The 24,922-nt window shown below is 38.8% G+C and overlaps 2 protein-coding genes across 5 annotated transcripts in view; both read left to right on the plus strand.

Annotated features, from left to right (window-relative positions):
- LOC134540872 (proton-coupled amino acid transporter-like protein pathetic) overlaps nt 1-6,512 on the plus strand; it is a 156,013-nt gene extending 149,501 nt beyond the window's left edge. For both annotated transcript variants that reach the window (XM_063383893.1, XM_063383894.1), the window contains one exon: nt 4,944-6,512. In XM_063383893.1, the coding sequence (XP_063239963.1) occupies nt 4,944-5,194 (251 nt within the window). In that variant the 3' untranslated portion in view covers nt 5,195-6,512. The remainder of the gene's footprint in view (nt 1-4,943) is intronic.
- Nucleotides 6,513-17,709: 11,197 nt separating this feature from the next.
- LOC134540767 (uncharacterized) overlaps nt 17,710-24,922 on the plus strand; it is a 119,606-nt gene continuing 112,393 nt past the window's right edge. For 2 of the 3 annotated variants that reach the window (XR_010076500.1, XM_063383680.1), the window contains exons 1-2: nt 17,710-17,869; nt 21,697-21,816. Coding sequence is in view for 1 of the 3 variants with exons in the window: in XM_063383680.1 (XP_063239750.1) it covers nt 17,714-17,869; nt 21,697-21,816 (276 nt within the window). In the remaining 2 variants the exon portion in view is untranslated. The remainder of the gene's footprint in view (nt 17,870-21,696; nt 21,817-24,922) is intronic. The other variant, XR_010076501.1, reaches the window with a different exon arrangement.

Below are 24,922 nucleotides of genomic sequence, written 5' to 3' on the forward strand. Positions count from 1 at the left end.
CACAATGCAACTGTGATACGCTCCTTGCTTCTCTTGCCACCATGGCAGGGCTCCCCTCGATAGGCCATGGTATGGTCTGGTAAAAGGTTATAAAATACACCAGTTTCATCCATATTGTATATGTCTCTAGGACTGTACTGGTTTATAGTATTTTTTGATATTTCCATCCACTCTTCAACTTTCTGATTATCAACATCCGCTGATTCACCACACACACTACGGAAAACCAAATTGTGTCTTTGCATAAACCTCTGCAACCACCCATTACTGCATTTGAAATCATCAACTCCACTTTTCAATGCCAACATATCAGCTTTTTCTTTCATGATAGGCCCAGATAGAGGCAAATTTTGGGACCGCGAATGATTAAACCAGTCCAGCAATTTCTCTTCAAGTTCGTCGTACTTAGCGCCGCGCATACGTTTTCGTCCTTTCAAACTCCCTCCTTTCTCATGGTGCTCTTTAATCTTTGATTCATTTTTCATTATTGTCGATAATGTTGACAATGGGACATTGAACTCCTTTGCAATACAACTTTTGGTTTTTTCGCCTAAGTTTACTTCCCTTATAAGCAGCAACTTTTTTTCAATTGTTAAATCATTTCTTTTTCGTTTGTTTTCCATTTTTGGTTATGTTTATAACTTCGCCGAACGTGTACGTTAAAGATACATGTTACACTGGTACGAGGCAAAAAATTAAAATATATTCTTTAAAATAATAATACGAAACAAATTAAGCTATGCTAATCATATGAAATCACGATTTCAAAAGAACATCTACACGACCAATAAGACGTAGCACAAACAAATTTATAATTTTCGAGACTGAGACTACACGTACACGATTCAAACTTCAATCAATATGGCGACGTCACTTGTTCGTTGTTCTGTTCTTTCTATTCAATGACCTCGCTGAGATACTAAATATTAATTGGTTATGGCAGAAAGAAAATAATATGATTTCTAGGAGTTTAAACCATATTCGACAATGTAATTTCTGTACTTTATTTTATCTAAATTTCGTTTGATATTTTCTTTGTGAACTTTTTAACGGCCTAATGATGGCAAAACTGTTGTTTACTGACATGGCCGATGTACACTTTTCTAACCACGATAATAGGAAGCACGTATTATTTTGGAAGTTATTTGTGTAAAATATAGTAATCTAGTGGAATTATATTCTATATTATTTATTATTCATGTGTGGAATTCGTAAAATATCGCTGTGCAATAATGGTTTATACTGTGTTTGAGTACGTATTTTTATTTTAAAATGCCATTAATATGATCTATTTTTGGAGTTACCGCGCACGTTTTTTAAGACTAAAATTCAAAGTAACTTTGTATTATCAGATATTAAATATACACGAAAACACGCTTTTGGCCACAATGGAACTTCGAATTACATAATATCCGGTATTTCGTAATAAACAAACGTCTTAACGATGAAAATCCTATTCATGTTGCAGGGACTTTAAACAGGTTTGTAATAACGAGAATTTCGTATTAACCAATATCGTATTAACGAGGTTTCACTGTAACCGTTTTCAGTCTTGTAAGGTAATTAATTGTTTTATAAAAAACCAGTTATGTTTATATTTTTGAATTAGTACGCAAACATTTTCAACGATAGCATTTTAGACGCATCTGGGTTTTTTACCCATGTGTCTGGGTTTTTTTGTAGGTTATCTAGGTTTTTCATGAATATCAGAGTGGCAGCCCTGGTTACAAGTCGTTTTGTTTATTGTCCTACTTCAAAAAACGCTCAGTGCGCAGTGCGTGCACCGTCTCGTTCAATAATAAAACTAATGAAATTTTAATATTAAAAAGTACATTAATACAAGATATAATATTTATATTTGTGCACCTAACAGCTATGAAAATGCAAATAAATTCTCAGTTGACACTAATAACAGATGTAATCAACATATGGACTTTCTTTTTTCGAAAACAATTAGTAACTAGTGTTTTCATACATTAAAAGATTACGATTTTATCAAAAATTAAAAATAAAAAAAACATATTGGTACATTAGTGAGCATACTATATCAATGTTTACGTTTCAAATGTTTCTTCAGATTAGTCGATGATGATTTATAACACAGTTTTTGTTTACACAAATTACAATTAGCAAACTCATTATTTTCCGTGAAAAAATTCCACACAAATGAAGTCTTTTTCGTGCACGTATCCATTCCTTATTTCACTATAAATATACTAACTACAAAGCATGACAGCCCGCAACAATGTACATGGTGATACACGGCCAGGACGAACTGCAGTGAATGTTGAACTGATTGATACTGACTGTATCAGGCTGGCATGAGAGTAACAGAGGTAGAGAATTACCGGGCGTGATAAATAATGTATCAGATTCTCCTTCCAGTCACACGGTCTGCGTACGCGGAGCTTTGTTGCCTCCTGGGACCGTCTGATACAGAAGTATCAGAGACTTGTACCTAGGTACATTACTGTATCAGTATCAGGTTGGGACTGATACTGAAAATTGCTGTCCCAACCCACCTCTATAGTCAATAATACCACTTTTGCCTGTGTCAGTATTTATTCTCCCAGATTGGCTGGGAGTGAGGAGAGCTCACAAAGGTATTTCTACTCCCAGATTGGCTGGGAGAGAAGAACTGTCTAGGCTTGTTAGCCCGCACAATTTATACACGTTTCGTCTACAATCATTTGTGTTAAAGTTTTACATATTTCTATCTCTTTTGATCTTTTGCATTTTACAATATTATTTTCACATCGACAAAACATACTTACAATATACACTTAATAATCTACCTAAATATTTACAATAATAACATATATAAAATAACTATAATACATTGTCTCTTTATATTTACAACTGCCATCTGGTGGCGAGTGGTGGCACTACCAGGGCCATGGCTGGAGTGTTGCGCCGCGGACAGGACTGTGACCCGGGTTTTTTATTTAATAAAGAGGAGGTACGACGTCAACTTGTTAATCCTGCAGATATCTTTATTCAAACTAACTAGTCTCCACTTGTCAAGCCTTCAGAAAGCTTGATTCATGCTAACTAGTCTCCACTTTTCAATCCTGCAGAAAGCTTTATTCAGGCTAACTAGTCTCCACTTGTCAATCCTGCAGATATCTTTATTCAAACTAACTAGTCTCCACTTGTCAAGCCTTCAGAAAGCTTGATTCATGCTAACTAGTCTCCACTTTTTCAATCCTTCAGAAAGCTTGATTCATGCATGCTAACTAGTCTCCACTTTTCAATCCTGCAGAAAGCTTTATTCAGGCTAACTAATCTCCACTTGTCAATCCTGCAGATATCTTTATTCAAACTAACTAGTCTCCACTTGTCAAGCCTTCAGAAAGCTTGATTCATGCTAACTAGTCTCCACTTTTTCAATCCTTCAGAAAGCTTGATTCATGCTAACTAGTCTCCACTTGTCAATCCTTCAGAAAGCTTGATTAATGCATGCTTACTAGTCTCCACTTTTCAATCCTGCAGAAAGCTTTATTCAGGCTAACTAATCTCCACTTGCCAATCCTTCAGAAAGCTTGGTTCATGCTAACTAGTCTCCACTTTTCAATCCTGCAGAAAGCTTTATTCAGACTAACTAGTCTCCACTTGTCAATCCTGCAGATATCTTTATTCAAACTAACTAGTCTCGACTTGTCAATCCTGCCAGTTTCCCAGCAACCTTGTAAAAGTTTCTAGGTGCAGAGAGTAAGCTCTGATCAAGTTTTTGTATACCTTGCAGAAATATAGTCTCTGCCTTCATTAGGAAAGATAATGCAATATATCGTATTAGTTTGAACAGTTTACAGGCAATAACAAATTTCAATATTTTATTTATCAAAATTTGTCTTCTTTCAAACAATGTTTATGTTTTAATGTAATCCCTGAAGTTTTTTGGTAACTGGCTGCTAAAAATATTTTGTCATGGGAAGTCATTGGTGTTTTTTTTTTGTCTAAAAGTAAAAACCCCTGTGGCAGTACTGACAATATACAATGTTGTGGTCCTGGAAAATCTATTTATATGTGACCTTTGCCTTAATGAAGGCAAATTTTTAGTGTTAAACGAAAAATTACTGTATCAGTAAAATCTTTTGAATCCTAAGTGGCGTAAATTGGTTCCTATACGTCTATCCCTGAGCGTAGATCCCTAAAGGGAAGGAAGGAGTGGGAAATTTAAAAGCCCCTTACATTGGGGCAGATTGACCAGTGAAACAATAATGACAAATCTATGTTTTAAGTAAAACATTTTTACTGTTATAAAGTTTTTCTGTTTTTGCTTGCATATAGGTTGAGTATTGTCTAACTTGATGATTTACACTGCTTACATATCAGATAATTATTTAGCATGGTGTCTTGCTAAAAGGAAAAAAAATAATAATCCACCGACGACAGAAAATTCTTTCTTTTGATATGTCTGTAAATTCCTACACACTAGTCCCGTTAGTATTTTTCCCTTGACTTAAAAATCTCCCTTTTTCTAACAGAATCCATGTGTCAACTTCCGTCTCCCTCCCTATGGGCTTATATTTTGGGGAGGGGGTCTGCTTTTGGTTGCAAAATCTCTGACTGTGAAACAGGATTTACAAATGTAAACAAATGGAAAATTTTTTGTGTATATTTTAATGTTTTCTGATTATTGCATGCATAAAGGAGTAAAATGAGTGCAGTATACAACATACAAGCGCCCTATCCAAAGATGACGTGGGTCAGTTAAAACACACGCGCTAAACTCTCTGGCCACGCCGGCCTCCGTGCTAATCTCCGCGGGTCCCCCTTACAAATCCTACAGATATGCCCCCCCTGACCCCCTCTCCACTTTTCACATATAGCTCCCTGTGAAAACTGCAAATTTGCACCTTTGCCTTTTACCCTCTGGGAAGTTTGAACGGTGACCGATGCGCGAGGCGGCGGAGTTGACGCGGAACGTGCTCTTGTCGCAGTCGGCATCGCGGCGGCCATCCCGAACCTGGGGCCGTTCATCTCGCTGGTGGGCGCCGTGTGCCTGTCCACGCTGGGCATCATGTTCCCGGCCATCATCGAGACGGTCACCTACTGGGAGACGCCCGGCACGGGCCGCTTCAACTGGATCCTGTGGAAGAACCTGCTCATCGTGCTGTTCGGCTTCCTGGGCTTCGCGACGGGCACCTACTCCAGCGTGGCCGAGATCATCGCCGAGTTCGGCCAGGAGTGAGGGTCGCTTCCCCCTCCCTTCTGCGAGCAGGACAGACCGGCGCCCCGCACTTCCAGGAGAGGGCGGCTTCCCGAGGGGCGAGACCTCGTCGCGTAGTCCCGTCGCTTCTGCAAGATCCTAGCGTAGCGCTGGAACAAAACACACCGTCTCAATGTAGGAAAAACACCACAGCACAATTGAACGCCAAACTGTTAAATGCTTTTTTTAGATACTTTTTTAACAGCAATTTAAAAAAAATTTTTTTTTTTTTAAATTAGATAATGCCGCAGGTGGTCTTTCTGTCCGTATGTAACCAGCGCACATGTTATCGGGCATGTCGCAAATAAGTAGGAAGTGGCCTTGTAAATATTAATATTAAAAAAATTTGTGCTTTATAGGTATTTGTAAAGTATTATAACGTCATTGCCTGCAGCAAGGTAGTGCAATTTTTTCATTCGCTACAAAGTAGTGATTTAGTTTGTTTGTTGCCTTGCAGAAGGTGTTATGATGGGCGGAGGGGAAAAAAAAAATAGACACTTTTTTTTTTCTTCTCGGAAGTTGTATTTAGTGAGAATGTGAATGATGATGATGATGAATGGGGCTGTGTAGCCCACAATAAGTTATGGCTGGTGTTGACGCGCCAGGCGAGCTCGTGATTGGTCGGTGCTTGGTGGAGCGAGGCGAGCGGACTGCAGTAGCCAGTTCATGTTTAGCAATAGAAGTCACTGAGGGAACGCCAGTGAGCATAGAGCTGAGATACTTGTAGATCCGTTAACCTAGTGCTGTGAATCCTTGTTACCTGGTTCCACAGATGCTAATATTGATTCTATACGTGTCACCACTGTATACTAACAATTTAGTTATGATGTTTTGAATGTTCCTTTTGTGCTTGGTTGTAGCTGCTTTTTTTTTAGGACAGTGTTGCAGTTAATTAAGTATGCACAATTACAGAATTTTAATTATTTTATAGGCCTTATTAAGATGTCCTCTTGATTAAAGCCTTTTTAAAAATAAACATACCAGTTGCATTTGTTTCAGAGAGGGTATAAAACTGTTTATATTTAGTTGGATCTGAAAGAATCATTACACAACAGAAATCAATACTTCACATGTATTCTGGAGAGAAAAAAATAGTTTTTTTTAAAATATATTTTCTAGACCTTTAATTAGAAAATGATGGTCCATTATTTTATTCAATCATTGATTAATTTATTCATTCATTTTAAAGAGTTGAATTTTTAACTGTATATATCTTAACCACCTTGTTTTTTTATCTCTTTATCTCTGATAGTTACTTGAAATCCTGTTAAAGTGTTTTCCAAAAAAAAAAAAAAACAAATCCAATACCTATGTTCCACATTTGTATTCATGTGATAAATTTAATGATGCTCAACTCAATAAAAGTGAAATATGCTATATTTTTATCTAATGTATGTACAAAGTTTGCATATTTTTTTTAGATGTCATATTTTTATAATGGAAACTTGCTTTGAAACTCTTGTCCAATATACAATATTCAGGCAGTGCCTCTGAAAGATTGACAAAATTAATTTTTATCAAAAATGCAGTTATTGATGAAAGAACAGTTCACAGTATTGTTGACATGCATTGTTGTTATATTGTATTGTTAATTAATTTCATAATTGTGATACAGTATTAATAAAGTATATTTAGTATTTTAACACCCTAGTTAAGGTTGTGAATGAAATTGTGTAAATTATTATTTGTGTGTGTTTAACAGCTATCTATGACAGTTGTTAAAAGACATGTGAGAAACAGTGATTTAGATTTTCAGTAGCAAATAAAAATATTTAATGAGGCTATTAGGTCTAAAAGGTACAGGAAAAAGCAACTTTTGATTTTAATACCAAGAACAATAAAAATATACTTTTGAGGAGCATGGTTATAAGTATATTGCAAATTTGTTATTTTTTATTTATAGAAAACATTCATTGTATAAATAATTTGCGCAAATTTGTTAGGAAAAACACTTTTTTGAGAGTAAATCTCAATGTTTTGTAAAAATTCACCCAAATCATTAAAAAACAAATCTTAGATTTGTAACTACATTCCTGTATCAAAATAAAAATTTAGACTTTATACTGACTTAGACTGTAAGAAACATTTACAGTAAAGTGTTATATTACAATTTTGTTTCTATATAGTTGTATATTTTTTAATGTGAACAAATAAAATTAATAAAAATTATGAAAAATGTTATTGAAATAACAGCTACCTGACCCTGTGATTTTGTTTGCATGGAAATAATAATTCACACATCATTTAGGATTAATGCATGGAAGTTGAAGTTACATTAAAGTTTTTGTTTTTACTAAATTTTTGGTTTTCTCTGCTGGATAAATCACAAACAATTAAGTGAAATTACCGACTCAAAAACATGCTACTTATACTTAGAGACCGGAAAAATTCGCGAATTCATTTCTCGATAGGCTAAAATACAAAGAGTTATACCTCAGTGCTGCCTCTGCTATTGGCTCATAATTCACCTGGATGACTCTGGGCCAGTGAGAAACACCCAACCAAAGCTATATACGAATCACAGGCTGCTACGTTGGGACGTCTCACAAGACAGCAGCCAATGGGTGGGTGACATTTGACCGAGCGTACGTAGAACTATGGAGTTCATCCTGTAGGTCATTGAACCCGCGAATTTTTCCGGTCCCTACTTATACTTAATCATTCAACTACTTACTTCCAAGTTGGTGACACTGGTTTTAACAACAACTTAAAACTAATTTTTAAAATAATCTAGCTATCAGCATATCTCAATTATTTAATGGGATTTATTCATCACAATGATTGCATACTAATCATGTTTTTTAAAGTTATTGAATAAATTTTTTTTTTTTCAATTTATCAAAACATTCATTTAAAAAAATTAAGAACTAAAATAAAAGTAATGATACACTTGCGAACACTATTTTGTAGTTTAGTTTTCATGTAACTTTACCAATTTTCAAATATCTTTTATGTTTACATGAATATTTCTGTTCCATTTACAAAAGAAAATTACAGTGAATGAATTATATTGTTACGAACGCAAACAGGACGTGACTTGCGCCATTTTCGGAGCTGACTGGTGGCCCTGCACAACCATTGGCGTCATGTGCGTGTCACGTGCGCCTGGCTGTATCACAATGGTCGTCGCCAAACCCCCTCCCCGCCGCTCTCTTCGCATCGTCCTGTCTCGGAGCTGCTATCTATCGCTGAGCGGCCTTGGCAATTCCGCGGGCCGCCGCGCGAAGCGGCGTGAACAAGCGACGCCCTTCTCGACTGTTCGGGCGTCGGGTCGGCCCGGTATGACGCGATTCGTCACAGCCATGCTCGTCGCACAGTGGGACTAAACCCTGAAAAAGTGGCCAAAACCCTCAAAATTGGAAATCTGCGCTAGAGGAATTTTTACTGCTGGAGTTAGTAGAATATCTTGTGTACCTATCTATCTGCGAAAGTGGAAGTTCTTGGCTTTGCATCTACCTTTGATATTTCAGCTCAAAGTCAGCCATCGAGGTGTCGTAGGGGGGGTGGGGGGGTGTTTCGGATGGACGAAAAATGAGTAATTTGGGCGCCACCACGTGGAAGGACACGTGGACCCGCCTACGAACTCTCGGCTCACGGCCGTGACGTGACCCGTGTGGGGCTAGGCTAATCTCCGCCCTCGAGCGTCGTGTTCGTGGGCTGTTGAGGCGTCCCACACGCCTCGGAACTCAGGGAATTATACACGTGACCACTGAACCACACATTCTGAGCTAGTGATTTTATTACCAGCGATTTTATTACACGGCACGTTACAAAAATGTTAAAAGAGTTTTACGTAAAGTACTAAAAAACACTGTTGCGGGTGATAACCAGTTTATAGGCTGACCAGGTCACCACGTGGCCTGGCCTCGAGAGTCAATCACGTATTACGCGTACGAAATATCCGTAAACGGAAAACAAATATTTATGCGAAAGAGTCTACCACCTGGAGCAGGCCTCGAAGAAGTTAAAAGGTTTTAGATTTAGTTAAAGATGCGACGGAAACTAATGGATCAGTGAACAAAAGAGATGAAGTCGACGAGGTGCGCGGGCCGCTCCTACTCCAGGCGGCGAACGGAAACAGACTCACGAGACCAGAGCATCATGGCCGCCGGGAAGGGTTAAGTTCCCGCTTTGTTACCGGGCAGCTGTCCGGTAACATACTTAATCAAACAAATATTATTTAAAAACAAACATAATTTAAGTACACTTATTTATAATTAACAACCTTTATTTATGGTGTTATTTATTATTAATGTTTAAAAACTATTGGCGGGTAGTTCTGTGGATGCCCGCATGGGGCGCTGCGCCGTCCTTACTTACTAAAACTTGAGTCGTGACAATTAGGGATATTTTATTACATAAAAAGGTTTATACATTATGTTTATTTTAATAAAAGAAAGGGGTCGTCGCACCGACTCTAGCACCGCCTCTTGCCGGGCGCCCAACACACACACACGCACGGGGCGGGAGGTTTGAATATAGGGTGGGGGTGGGTGGAGAGGGGGGTCAGTTGCGGCGTGACGTGGAACATCGGGCTAAGGGAGGGCGTAGCTCCGGTCGACGTCAGTGGAAATTGTATCAAGTGAGCATCACCGCAACAAAAAAATACTGTTTCTCAGAAATTCAATCACACGAAAGTGATGTGATCAGTTTTTATTCTGTGACATGGACAACATTCCTGGAGGTATGAAAATTATTTTTTGATTATGGTATTACAAAATTAAAATTTTTTCTTCCCGAAAGAACTTTTGACTTAAAGCCGTTTGTAAAACTATGAAATTTTAGTAATTTGTGGTTTCTTAAAGATAAAAAGTTGCATACAACACCATATAATGCAAAGATATACGTAAGTTCATGCCTTTAGATAAATTTATAATCTTACAAAATTCATAACAATTAGCTGCCTATTTGAATGTTAAGTATGTTCCCTCACATGCGTGAGTTTGTAGATTGGCATCAAATTCACCTAGGTAACTTCCAAAATTTTCTGATTATTCATGTGTTTTGACTTTGTTATGTAAGAAAGATAGGTTTTATTTCAGTGCTTATTTGTTAATCAAGAATTGTGCATTGTTGAGATTATATTGCAGACTATATATTTAATAGGTGCTTTCTTAACTTATGTTTTGAACAACGTCAGGTTACAGCCCTAACCTATGTTTCCAACAACTCATCTTAATGTAATCGTTGATATTACTAGTTATTTCCATAATCTAAACATAATATAAGAACAGGTCATAATTTATAATATGAATTATCCTAAGCTTTGGAAATAGTGAATTTTTCATAAAAAAACACATTTCTTCACAAATTAATATTTAATGAGCCTGTCCACATTGCAACTGAATAAGCAAACATTTTTTATTTTATATGGGTAATGAAACCATTAATTCTTGATAAAATTCTTTAAAACGACTCACCAGAACATGTTTACGAGAATATATTTTTATTTTTATTCTGTTACAGGATCTGATGACACAAACGTACAATTAACAAAGAAAGAAGTTTTTATAATAGTTGAAAAGCATTTAAAAGTTGGATTAACTGTTATAATAGATTAATTGAAAGGAAAAGGAAGCTCGTCTTGCACGACAATGTTTCTCAACTGACTCAAGACATAGTAATTGTATTTCGTTTAAATTGCACATTTAAAAATAAATATTGTAAGTGCTGATTAAATAACAGGAATTCAGCAACGAAACACTGAATACAATAGCTTGGTTCACAACGAAAAAAAAAAAAATGCATGCAGTGATTGTTTTCTCAGAAATAACCCAGAGCACACAGAGAAAACCAACAATAAAATATTGCATATATATATATATATATATATATATATATATATATATATAGATAGATAGATAGATAGAGAGAGAGAGAGAGAGAGCAATTAGGAGCACACGGAGAAAACCAACCGAAGTGTTAAAAATCCGCCTCAGAGAATGTTATATTTAGTTTATATATAGTTTGCTTTGCATAGTATGTTGATTGCATAATATGCTTAGCATGTATATTTTTTGTATAATGCATAATGCATGAAACATATATAAATAAGCTTGGCGTATTATTATATTAAAATGCGAGCATACATCTAAATGCATCACATTTTCTGCTCTTAAAACTTTTGCAAAGTGAAGGAAATAACAATCTAATTATTAACAGTTTCATATATTTTCATAATAAAGCTAGAAGTAACAAAATAAGCCCGAGGAATATATTGGTTTCCTACTGTTGTAGGTATGGCAACTTTCTATACTTTGTCTAGGCGTGTCTCGTGGTCTCAGTGAAGCTGGCGGCGGCCTGCAAACTAACGGCGCTAGTAGTACATAGTTGAACCCATCATTGACATTGTGTTAAATGGACATATCGTATATAATATGATATTATTACTAATTTCATCTCCATTTTTGAAATTCTTTTCCCAGAATACTATTTCTTTTTTTCCCATTCGTTTGGATGCTTGGTAAATGAATAATCTGTATCAGTCCCATAAAATCTATTGAGGTGGCAAGAGAAAATGCAACGCTCTTGTATTGCGCCTGGTTGTGATGAAGGTTACTTCTCAAAACCATGAAGTTATTTTGTTTTCCTGTTTGCCTAAGGACCTGACTATATATAAAAAAAAATGCCAACCTGGAATACCAGGACAATTAGATTTGAATCCTATTTAGGCCTACATTAAAAAGAGCTAATAAAATTCAAAGAAAACTTTTTAAAGAATGACACATGCTTGAAGGTTAAAATGTTTAACAAACGAATATTCTTGATTTAAACACGCAATTAACATTTAAAACATGCTTTATTATGGGCGATTGCAATTTGTTTGGGATCGGCATCCCCAACACTCCAAGTTTTAACTACCAATTGCGGCAAAGTTACAAATTATTGCTATACATTTAACCCCTACAAAACTCCCAAATAAATTATAGATCACAAACTGTAACCGAAGTATAAAAACAATCAGAGTTTTAAACAAGTTGCTCACTTTTATGCGAAACTCTTATGTAACACAACGTTAATGATGGGTTCAACTACTACTAGCGCCGTTAGTTCGCAAGCCGCCGCGAGCTACATTTAGGGCCGGTTTCTCCAACGTAGTTTAAGTAAATTAATCTGTATTAGTTTCAATATAAACTCGTTTAGTCGATTGTGCGTTTCACCACACGCGTAATCTCGTTTTTCCAGAGTAAAACGAGATTTTATATTAACTGGCCAAGTTCTTCCAGTTTACGCAGCTAATCTCGCTTAACGTATGTAAACAAATGGCTCGAGCAGCTTACAATGTTATATTTGAAGAAGAAGATTCGGATGGAGAAAAAAAAGGCCACTGCAACCAAAACAATCAGCATGAATGCCATAAAATACCTTACCTGTGCATAACGTTTCAATTCGGTTGTCGGCATGTATCTTTCTCGTCAGTTTCTCCCACAAAGATTTCAGCTGGTCTGGCATTTGGTGGTATTGATTGCAAATCGAATTGAATTTGGCCGCAATAATCTCCCATTCTTTCGCCTTCTGCTTTGTGTGACAGCATCTGTACGACGATTTTCAATCACAGAGAAGTGTTCCGTTACCTGATCTAACAAAACTGTCTTCTCATGTGGCGAAAGATTTCGACTTCTTTGTCGCTTTTCTTTAATTGCAGCTGAAACTGCACCATTGCCAATCATGTTTATATGCGATATGACAATTTACACGGTATTATCACAGAATAAATTCTGTGGTATTATAAAGTTTTCAAAAAAATAAAAATAAAAGTTTTTTAGGTTGATGCGGCCACCATAAATTACGCTCGGCCAAAAGCTGCATCTACAAGAGGGGAAAAAAATACATATTCGGGTATCTCCGACAGATATTAGGGTATATTCGCTAGGTAATGGGTGTTTTTATGTGGAAGGCATTTATAAATCGAGTTTTGGAAATCTCGATTAATTTAAACTTATCTAACGATGGTGAAACACGCGTCGGAATTAAACTTACGATTATTCTTCATCTAGTTTTGTAAATCTCGTTTTGTAACAAAATTAAACCTGCTTGGTGAAACCGGCCCTAAGTGGACAGAGAATGAGGGCAAGTTTTAGGTGCTGACTGGCAGCGGAGTGAGTGGTCAGTGTAGCCACTCACCACCAGGGGCGCTTGCGTCCCTCATCACTAAATACAGCCCTGGATAAGATACAAAGCGGACCTCGAGTCCAAGTGCCCAACCCCCGCATGGTAGACTGACTCTCTTCTACTCTGTCCAACTCTTCATCCAGACCATCCTCTGTCTCATCTATTCTCCTACTCTTAATGCATGCAGACTTGCAAACGCATGACAGTGCCCATGGTTTTCCCTGTGTCTATGCAGGTTTTACCTGGGCCCAACCTATCTTTAGTTACAGTCTAGATTTAAGAGTGAGGGGAGTTAGTCATGGCGCCAATCGCTGCCATGGCTGGCAAATCCCCTCCTAGCAAATGATGCATGCGACCCTCTCCCTGCATGGCTAATCCCAGCATGACTAGGCGTATAGGCTTCGGCCTGAGACGCACCTAGGTCCCTCCCCTAACCCGGACCCCTCCAAAATACACTTACTTTTAGTTAGGTTAGGAAAAAAATTGGTTGTCTGTAAAGCCGGTTTACGGACGATAGTTTAACGTGACAACGTCATAACAAAACATTGATGAAATGATTGCATACTTTTATGAATAAAATTGAATCATTTTTATTTTAATAATAAAAGAAATAGTACTTGAAATTATACTAGTAATCAGATTTTTTAAATGCAAGAGAAATTAACGTTTATTGCCGAAATTGTTGTTGTAATAAGCAATGAAAACCACATTAACTTTTCACTTCACTTTATAAACAGTCGACGAAACTGTTCACGTGTAGATAACTTGTAATTAATTTTAAAAACTGGCGTTTAGCTATAAAGTTTAAATATAATTATCAACAAGTTTTCATATAAATAAATTGTAATCAAATATCTATCAGTTATATGAATCACCATAATTTTTAGTCAATTGTAACATGACCTATTATTACTGCACTCGCCGACAGCGTAACGGAACAATGAGCGTAACGGGACACAGCGTAACGGTACAATGTGCGCGACGGGACACTTTTTCGTGTGTGCAGCCAGCGTTCATCGATTTATTAGACGTTGTCACGTCAAAAAATTGGTAAGTTGCCAGACCTGTCTACATGACCCTAGCGCACTGTAACATCCATTGTCGCAACCTAGTGCTCTAGAAGCTACAGCAAGTGTTAAGGTGGGTCTACACTATATAACAAAAACAAGTTATATTTGTAACATGTTATACAACAAGTTATACAACTTGTTTCATAACATGTTACATAACATGTTACATAACAAGTTAAATAATAAGTTCTATAACAAGTAATACAACTTGTTTCATAACATGTTACATGTTTTTAAATGTGTATACCAGTGTGGACAAACGGCCAACATGTTATACAACAAGTTATTTAACTCCCTTTGATCTTTACCGACACTGCATGGGAAACATATAACTTGTTTTATAACACTTATTTTGTTATAAAACATGGTGTTATATAACATTTTTCTTCACGTTTTCATAACAAGTTATATAACTTTGTTGTATAACTTGTAATATAATTTTCATTATTTTCATTTTGTAACATGTTGTATAACTTTGTAATATAACATTTTATAACTTGTTTTGTTATACAGTGTAGACCCACCTTTACACCGTGTCTCTCGAGAAATTTGAACACCTGGCCGATACGACACACTCATGCCCTGAGAGCATGTTGCACGTGATGTGGGAGAGATAAGGAGGCATTCGACCTTTGAGATTTGCGACACAGGAAGCCTAAATATTCACTGACCCCGATTCAGACCGCACAGTTATTATTAGTAGAGACCGGAAAAATTCGCGGAATCATTCGGCGATGGGCTAGAATTCAAATACATATACCTCTTAGATGATTTTTCTATTGGCTTACTGTTCATCTGGACGAAACCAACCAATTATTATAAACCCTCAACCAAAGAAGGATCGAATCACAGACGAACCAGCCGAGACGACTCACAAGTCGGCAGCCAATGAACTTGCGTTATTTACCCGAGTGTACAGGTGAATGTGCAGTCTATCCTGAAGGCCATCTAAACCTCGAATTTTTCCGGTCTCTAAGTATTAGGTTCCGCCATCTCTGATTTTTAAGTCTTTTGATGTGAAACGTCTTTAAAATCACACCGATACATACAGGTACCAGAACAGAAATTTGTACCACAAAGAAAAGGTCTTTATCCTCTTGTATTAATAATTTCCTAACTATTGGTCTTAGGGACGTAAGTGCGTTGTTATTATTTAACGTATATAGTCAGCTCGTTGGTACGACTTTGAGTTTGGGTCTTGGGCGGGCGGGTAGTAGGGAATGGGGACCCGCGCTGATTGGTAGAAATCGGCGCTCTCGCTCATTTCCACTCAGCGCATCTCACGACTCAAACGTGTTAGCGCAGCGATTCGTTTAGATCCATCGATTGAAGTCATAAATAGTGTATTTTGACAATGTTTATGTGTAAAAAAATAGGTTAGGGTGTGGCTGTGTCATTAACACGTCCGTGTGTTGTAAGTAAATACGTGTACGTAACAGATAATATTTTCTATACAAAATATAAAATACGCTATTTATTTACTTTAACACCATAGGCTATATATTTACCGTAAATAATTTGCACTAATGTTTTATGTATATGCAATCTATAGACTTTGACGAGAGCTGACGATTGAGAATAAAACGAACGTCGTAGCTTCTCCGAGTCAAAATTTGTACTAAATGGTGATCTCTAAAGGAGCAAAATGACATCACGTCTTTAAACCTACTTACATAGTGGGAGGCAAATCAAAAAACGAATGATAACAAAATCGAGGGATAAAGTTTTGTGTTTCGTCTACATATCTATAATCTCCATGTAAAATTTAATTACCACCACTGGATAGCTAAAGGTTCGAAGAATTCGTTACGCTAAGTGAGGACTGTGACGCATCGCGCGCGGAGGAGGGGGAAGCGCCGCCATTTTGAGGTCTTTTGGTTGCGTTTCGAGATTTCCATTTAGTATAACTTTTGACTCGGAGAAGCTACGACGTTCGTTTGTGTTTCAATCGTCAGCTCTCGTCAAAATCTATCGATTGCATGTATAAAACATTAGTGTATAATAGTTACAGTGAATATATATGTTGTTAAAAGAAAAAAATATACATAATGAAAAATATATAATGTCGGCCTATGCACATAAAATAGCCAAATCCAAATACAAAGTTGGTATGCCTACGGTTGGAAATGGCTTCCCAAAAGCAATAGAATGATACCAATAAAACACCACATGACCGAGTGAAGCAGTGCCGGGAACGTAAGAGAACGAATTTCGGCCGAGCGGATCAACGACGGTGCCAGTATATCTGCAGCTGCGGTGGTTGAAATTATGCAAGTGGGTGATTACTTCTTAGTGTTTAAACATGATTATAACTTACATAAAATAGCTTTTTTTATATTTTGTGTAGAAAATATTGCCTGTTACGTACACGTATTCACGTGCAACACACGGTCGCGTCCATGCCACGGCCACACGCCATTTTATTTTATTCTGACCGCGAAGACGCGCGAGAGAGCGTTGTACTTGGGGGAAGAGTTTTGTTTTTCCTAACCCAGCTAAAAACTAAGTGTTTTTGGGAGGGGTCCGGGTTAGGGAGAGACTCTAAGTGCGTCTCAGACCGAAGCCCATACGCTCTAAACATGCAGGGTGTTAAGCCATGCAGGAGAGGTAGCATGCCTCATGTGCTAGGGGATTGGCCAGCCATGGCAGCGATTGATGCCATGACTAACTCCCCTCACTGACTATCCTAGACTAAAAACTAGATAAGTTGGGCCCAGGTAAAACTTGCATACACGTACACACTCAGGAAGTCGCCTGTCGCCAGCAAGAGGCAGTCGGCAATTTTTTTTTATATTTTTTCCTAGCCTAAATTATTCTAAGTGTGTAAGGGGGGGGGGGGGTCCAGGTTAGGGGAGGACCTAAGTGTGTCTCAGGCCGAAGCCTATACACTCTACCGTGCGGGTTTTTAACAATGCAGAACAAGGGCGCGTGCATCATGTGCTAATTGGGGTTTATTGGCCAGCCATGGCTGCAACTGGCGCCATGGCTAACGCCCCATTAATAGTCTAGCTTAAAAGCTAACTTTTGTGACCCAGGTAAAACCTGCATAGACACAGGGAAAACCCTAGGCCGGGTCATGCGGGGATCAATTATCATGCATTAAGCAAGCAGGTAACTACTGGACAAGAGGGAAGAAGGGTCCAGGTAAGAAGAGTTGGAGGGGCTGAATAATCAACCATGCAGGGGTTGGGCGCTTGGGCCTTGCGGCCCGCTGGCAGTCGGCAGTTTGCGCGCGGGGACTGATCGTGGGTGTGTGAACCCTCGCCGTCTCCCGGCCGGCTGCTCGCAGGTGTGCGTGACGGCGCTGTTGCCAGTCGCGATGTTGCCGCTGGTGGCGCTGGCGGCGGTGTTGGCAGCCCTGCTGCTGCTGCGAGGCGCTTCCCCCGGCCAGCCCGTGCTAGGGGTGTACAGGCGGCCAGGGAGGTGGTACCTGCTCAAGTACGCCCTCGTGCGGCTCGCGCTGCAGTGGAGGAAGGTGAGCGACCTCTGACCTCCGTCACGAGCACATTCACGTGTTCTCAAGGGAAGCCAGCCTTCTTTTCATAGACGAGAGAGCCAAACACCCGATCGTTCATCTTCGGTTTTTTTTTTTGACGTGACGTCTAATAAATCGATGAACGCCGGCTGCACGCACGAAAAAGTGTCCCGTTACGCAAATTGTCCCGTTACGCTGTGTCCCGTTACACTCATTGTACGCTTGCGCCGCATCTATCTCTCTTCCACTCGACTGTTTATAAAGTGTAGTGAAAAGTTAATGTGGTTATCATTGCTTATTACAACAACAATTTCGGCAATAAAGGTTAATTATTCTTGCATTTTAAAAATCTGATTACTAGTATAATTTCAAGTATTTATTCTTTTATTATTAAAATAAAATTGATTCAATATTATTCATAAAGTATGCAATCATTTCATCAATGTTTTGTTATTACGTTGTCACGTTAAACTATCGTCCGTAAACCGACTTTAAGACAACCAATTTTTTTTTGTTCATTGTAAAAGGTTAGGAAAACATTGTGGACGGTTGATTTGGTTAGGATAGCTACATTATAGATACTGTGAAATCATGTAAAAGGTTTCTTAGCGCTGGGTAGCTACATATTAAAAAGTTATTTGCTAAGCAACTATAAAATGATTTTACAGTATTTTTAATGTAGCTATACGTACCTAATATAACCAACCATGTTTTAAAGTATTTAAAATGTAGCTAACCAATCCTAATCGACCTCAAAATTTATTGCCACACCGGTTTATACAATGAGATAGAACGGATAAAAAAAAAAAAAAAAAGCGAGCATGAACTTCGGGGAACTTCGGGTGTGGCTTTCTCGTCTGTGAAAAGAAGGCTTCCCTGTTCTCAAAGTTTCTAATACACGTACAATACGAAACTCAGATACGAAATTTAACGTAGATTTTTTTTTTTTTTACGTGAATAAGCCTTTAAAATTGCTTGCACAGTGGGAGGCAGTGGCGTAGCAAGCGGGTTGGAAAAAAAAAAGGGGGGGGGGGGGGAGAGGTCGCCGCCATGACGGTTTCGCGATTACTGAACCCTCCTCCCTCTCTCTTTTAATCCAAGAGGGGGCGCCATTTTCAAGTCAGGCCAGGGGCGCCAGTCACTTTATGTACGCCACTGGTGGGAGGCAATTCAAAAAACGAATGATAACAAAATCGGTGTTTACAGTTCGGTGTTGCAGCTACATATCTATCATCTTCATCCAAAATTTAATCACACCACTGGATGGCTAAAGGATCAAAGAATTCGTTACGCTAAGTGAGGACCGTGACGCATCGCGCGCGATGGAGGGGGAAGCTCCGCCATTTTGAGGTCATTTTGCTGCGTTTATGAAATTTCCATTTAATATAACTTTTGACTCGGAGAAGCTACGACGTTCGTTTGAGTTTCATTCGTCAGCTCTCGTTAAAATCTATCGATTGCATATACAAAAAATTATTGTAAAACAGCTACCGTGAATACATATGGCGTTGAAATAAGAAATAGCGTACTTTATATTGTTTATAGAAAATATTACCTGTTACGTACACGTATTCACGTACAACACACGGCCGTGTCCATGACAGAGCCACACCCCATTAAAAAAAAAAAATAATGGTGAACGTGATAATAATGAACGCAAATTGTGTTTTCAACTACAATAACTGACGCGAATCACAAGTAGTTTCCGCACCCGCCGCTAGAATTCGCTGCTGGAGAAGCTACGTCGACTATAGAATCATTTGATCAGCAAACATAAATTTTAAACGGCTCAGATGAAAGCAAAGAGAAAAAAAATTGAAAAATACGAATTTTGGCTTTGTACGTGATTTTCGACAGATTCTGCAAGACAACATTCCCGCGCACATCAAACTACCTCGGTATCCAATCCCGTCAGGGCATACCCGAGTTGGAGTATAGATGGATCTTTTACACGTCCAAAATTCGGAAAACCAACATTTCGGCATGGGTTCAGAGAACCGGGAAACAGCCACGCCGTTTCCGATCGCGGCATGGTTCTGATAACTGAACAGCTTGAACAGCTACGCCGAGAGTTTGAGGAGACCCATACCTAGAGACCGGAAAAATTCGCGGATTCATTTCGTGATAGGCTGAAATTCAAACATCTGTATAATTCTGCTGGTTCTGCTATTGGCTCGCGGTTTAACTGGAGCTCTCTCGGCCAATGAGAGACTATCGACCAAAGAAGCGTCGAATCACAAGCTACCCAGTGAAGACGACTCACAAAATGTAACCAATAAACACTCGTGTTTACTTGAGAAGTGCAGAGGATAATGGATGCTATCCTAGAGGTCATTGAATGCGCGAATTTTTCCGGTCTCTACCCATACCAACTTCGGCTCTACCGAACCAGCTGCCATCCCGCCGTATAGCTAGGGACTGGAAAGATTCGCGGTTTCAGTGACCTCTAGGATGGACTCCACAATCCGATACACATTCGGGCAAATTCCATTTGTTCATTGGCTACTGATTTGTGAGACCTGTCAACTGGGATGCTTGTGATTCGATACTTTTTTGGTTGAAAGTTTTTCATTGGCTCAGAGTCATTTATTTAAACTTTCAGCCAATTACAGAAGAAATATGAAAGTACATGTGTTTGGATTCTGGCATATCGTGAAAAGAATCCGCGAATTTTTCCGGTCTCTACGTATAGCCCCAGGTTACCTTTGGTAGTACCGCCACATGCCCACATCTATCACATCTCTGGGACCCCGTTTGTCACCCAGTTACTCGTGATTTTCGACAATGTACTTTATTAAAATACTGTCCATTTTTTTTAAATTATAACTAGAGACCGGAAAAAATGCGCGGGTTCAATGACCTCCAGGATAGACTCCAATATCCTCTACACACTCGGGCAAATGCCAACTGTTCATTGGCTGCTGTCTTGTGAGTCGTCTTGAATGGGTGGTCTGTGATTCGACACTTCTATTGAGTGAAGGTCTCTAATTGGCCCCTCAGTCCTCCAGATCAACAGTGAACCAATGACAGAAGCAGCACTAAGGTATAACTATTTGAATTTTAGCATAACACGAAATGAACTCGCGAAACTTTTCAGGTCTCTAACTATAACTATAACGTGTTCCTTTGGCTTTGAACTGTGGTTCCGCACCATCCGCCACTATGGTTACACATTTCCGTTCGATTTAACTTCCGTTCCGTTCGCGAAATTACTCCCACCAAGAGCCGTTAACCGAGAGATAGAGACAGGAAGAATTCGCGGATTCATTCGGCGATAGGTTAGAATTCAAATACATAAACCTCTTAGATGATTTTGCTATTGGCTTACTGTTCATATGGACGCATCTCAACCAATTATAAACCCTCAACCAAAGAAGGATCGAATCACAGACAAACCAGCTGAGACGACTTACAAGTCAGCAGCCAATGAACGCGTTATTTTCCCGAGTGTACAGGGGTATGTGCAGTATATCCTGAAGGCCATCGAAACCGCGTTTTTTCCGGTCTCTACCGAGAGATAACAATTATTGATAGGGCCTGGAACAATTCGCGAATTCATAGACCTACAGGATAGACTCCAAGGTCCTCTATGCACTCCGACAAATTATATCTGCTCATTGGCTACTGAATCGAGAAACCTACTAACTAGAATGCTTTTGATTCGATACTTCTTTCGTTGAGGACTATTCATTGGAGTTGAGTCCTTCAGACAACCGGTGGTCCAATCACCGAAGAAGCAAAAAATTAAACACATTTGGATTCTAGCCTATCGCGAAATGAAACCGCGAATTTTTCCGGTCTCTAACAATTATTGATGTTAATTGCAGCTGACAGCCGGCTCCAGGGATGGAGGCAAGTCCAGCGGAAAGCAAGTCGGCTATGGCATGACGGCGCTCGACTCGGCTGAGAAAATGGACGCCGCACAACCTCTCTCGGAGCACCCGAATGTGAGCATTGCTTCACGAAACTGCACCTGTACTCGCGTGGACGAACAGCAAAGGGCAGTCACGTTCGTCGGGTCTGATAAGTAGGGACCGGAAAAATTCGCGGATTCAATGACCACTAGGATAGCCTCCATTATCCTCTGCACTTCTGAAGTAAACACGCGTGTTCATTGGTTACTAAATTATGACTCGTCTCCACTGGGTAGCTTGTGATTCGACGCTTCTTTGGTCGATAGTCTCTCATTGGCCCAGAGAGCTTCAGTTAAACCGCGAGCCAATAGCAGAACCAGCAGAATTATACACATGTTTGAATTTCAGCCTATCACGAAATGAATCCGCGAATTTTTCCGGTCTCTACTGATAAGTGTTATGTCGGGTGTTATGTCGGGTGTTATGTGAGGCGTTATGTCATGCTTAGGGACAGGAAAAATTCGCGGGTTCAATGACTGTAGGATAAACTCCATAGTTATACGTACACTCGGTCAAATGTCACCCACTCATTGGCTGCTGTCTTGTGAGATGTTCCAACGTAGCAGCCTGTGATTCGATACAGCTTTGGTTGGACGTTTCTCATTGGCCCAGAGTCATCTAGGTGAGTTGTGAGCCAATAACAGAGGCTGCATTGAGGTATACCTATTTGTATTTTAGCCTATCGCGAAATGAACTCGCGAATTTTTCCGGTCTCTAGTCATGCTGTGACGTACTAGTCGATTCCTTTGGAAACCAGTTGGCAAAGACAAAGTTTAGGGGCAGACATTTTTTTTTCACGAATAAAGCTGAAAGCCTATTAGACTGCAGCAAGGTATACGCGCACCAGTGGGTTTCTTCCTTGTGATTGGCGGCCGTCTGCGAGAGAAGTAGTTGCCTTGTTTGTCTGAGCCACTCAGGACGCATTTGCTTCCACAATGAATTACTGTGATTGGTGTTTTAACAATCGTCATGCACCTGGGAAGAAACTTACCCAATCACGAAACACAGACGATGCTACGGTGTTTTAACTTTCAGTTAGCCTCGGAATATTTTCGCGAAATATGCATGGCCCTAGTAATATTTTATAATAAATACTACAAGGAAGAAATGTAACATTGTAAAAAAAAAAACCGACTGTGGTTATGTTTGCATCCATGAAATACGTTTTTTCAAAGTAATACTGAGTATCTCTACCGAAAATTGGCGCATCATTTAATATTTTATTACATGTTTTATTCAACCATATTAAAAAAAAAAAAACATGGAATAGATAATCGAATTTTCAACAAAATGACATTCTTTTATCGTAACAAGCTTATTATGTGCACAGTTATACTGGAAAGATATTAAAGAAATATTTTTTAACTATTGGAGGTACTGAAAAAACACAAAACATAAATGCCCGGGTAAGGATCTGTACCCAGTATTACTGCGAACAATATTTTGTAGTGATTCAGTTGTTTTCATGTAAATGTACATCTTCAAAAATATTTGTAACTTTACATGAGCATTTCTGTTCCATTTACAAAAAAATTACAGTGTAGTGTTTTTATTGTAAAAAATCGTTTAAAATTACTTTTTTTTATGAACCTGACTGCGTGGAAAGACCCTGGATCTCCGACTTGTCCGAGGGTGATTCCATAACAATCCCCCCCCCCCCCACCCGACCCTCCCGGAATTCATGTCTCAGAAAACAGGCATTAAAATAATTATTCTTCGGCCTCTCTCTTCTACAAATCTTGGCTACGCCTATCCCATTTTTGGAAATTAAAAACGTATAGGGCCATGCATATTTCGCGAAAAGATTCCGAGACCAGCTGAAAGTTAAAACACTGTAGCATAGTCTCTGTTTCGTGATTAGGTGATCGTTTCTTTCAGGTGCATGACGATTGTTAAAACCACCAATCGTAGTAATTCATTGTGGAATCAGACGCGTCCTGAGTGGCTCAGCCAAACAAGGCAACTACTTCTCTCGCAGGCGGCCGCTAATCACAAGGAAGAAACCGCTGGTGCGCGTGTACCTTGTTGCAGTCTAATAGCCGTTCAGCTTTATTCGCGAAAAATGCCTGTCCCTAATTTTTAGGGACCTGGAAAATTTCACGAATTCATTTGGTTTCATGTTAAAATTCAAAGTATTGTTTTTGATCAATTAATGATATCTTTTCCATTAATAGATTTCTAAGGGAGAACCTTTTTTCTCTCTCTCACTCGGAACTATCTTATTCGCTTACTTCTCTCCTAGCTGGACATCGTTGGCTCACGGCCACGGAGGGGCGTGTCCATATACCTGCGAACCAATCATGAGCACAGTGCTAGAGTATAAATATTTACGTTATAGCTTGCGACCAAATGAATAGGCAAAATTTCTGTACCTTTAATAATAATTATGCAACTGAACGGACATATGTGTTCAAAACGAGTGTAGTCATGTTTACTTCAAGTTTAGTATAGTGCAATGCTAAAATATTTGAATATTCGTAAGAGTAATAATTTTCATAAAGTTCATTCTTGACAGCTGATGTGGACCCGAAAGATAACTATGCATGCATATTAGTCACTTTTTGTCCCTCTGATGTTCCGCGCCAATTTTTGCATTGAACCAAAAACATTGGGATAAATGTTCTGTTTGCATTGTGGAAACATTTTTAAAGAACTTTATATTATTGTCTCAGTTTGCTTTTAACAAACTAAAATTTTAGTTCATACTTACTAAGCATCATCAGACGTAATCAAACAGCGTTTCCGTATTGTTTTGGGTGTTTGCAACCTGGCTACGGTGCAGTGGCAAGTAACGTTTTTTACCTCATGTGAAGATCTACGAATGAAGGGAAAATTATTTTTAATTTTGTTAATTAAATAACTTAATTATGATTAGAGACCGGAAAAATTTGCGGGTTCGATGAACTCCAATATAGACTCCAATATCCTGTACACACTCGGGCAAATGCCAACTGTTCATTGGCTGCTGACTTGTGAGTCGTCTCGACTGAGTGGCCTGTGATTCGACACTTCTATGAGTGAGGGTCTCTAATTGGCCCTCAGTCCTCCAGATTAACAGTGAACCAATGGCAGAAGCAGCCCTAAGGTATAATTATTTGAATTTAAGCATAACATGAAATGAACCCGCGAATTTTTCATG

This window comes from Bacillus rossius, chromosome 17 (genome assembly GCF_032445375.1).
Source record: "Bacillus rossius redtenbacheri isolate Brsri chromosome 17, Brsri_v3, whole genome shotgun sequence".
NCBI lineage: Eukaryota > Metazoa > Arthropoda > Insecta > Phasmatodea > Bacillidae > Bacillus > Bacillus rossius.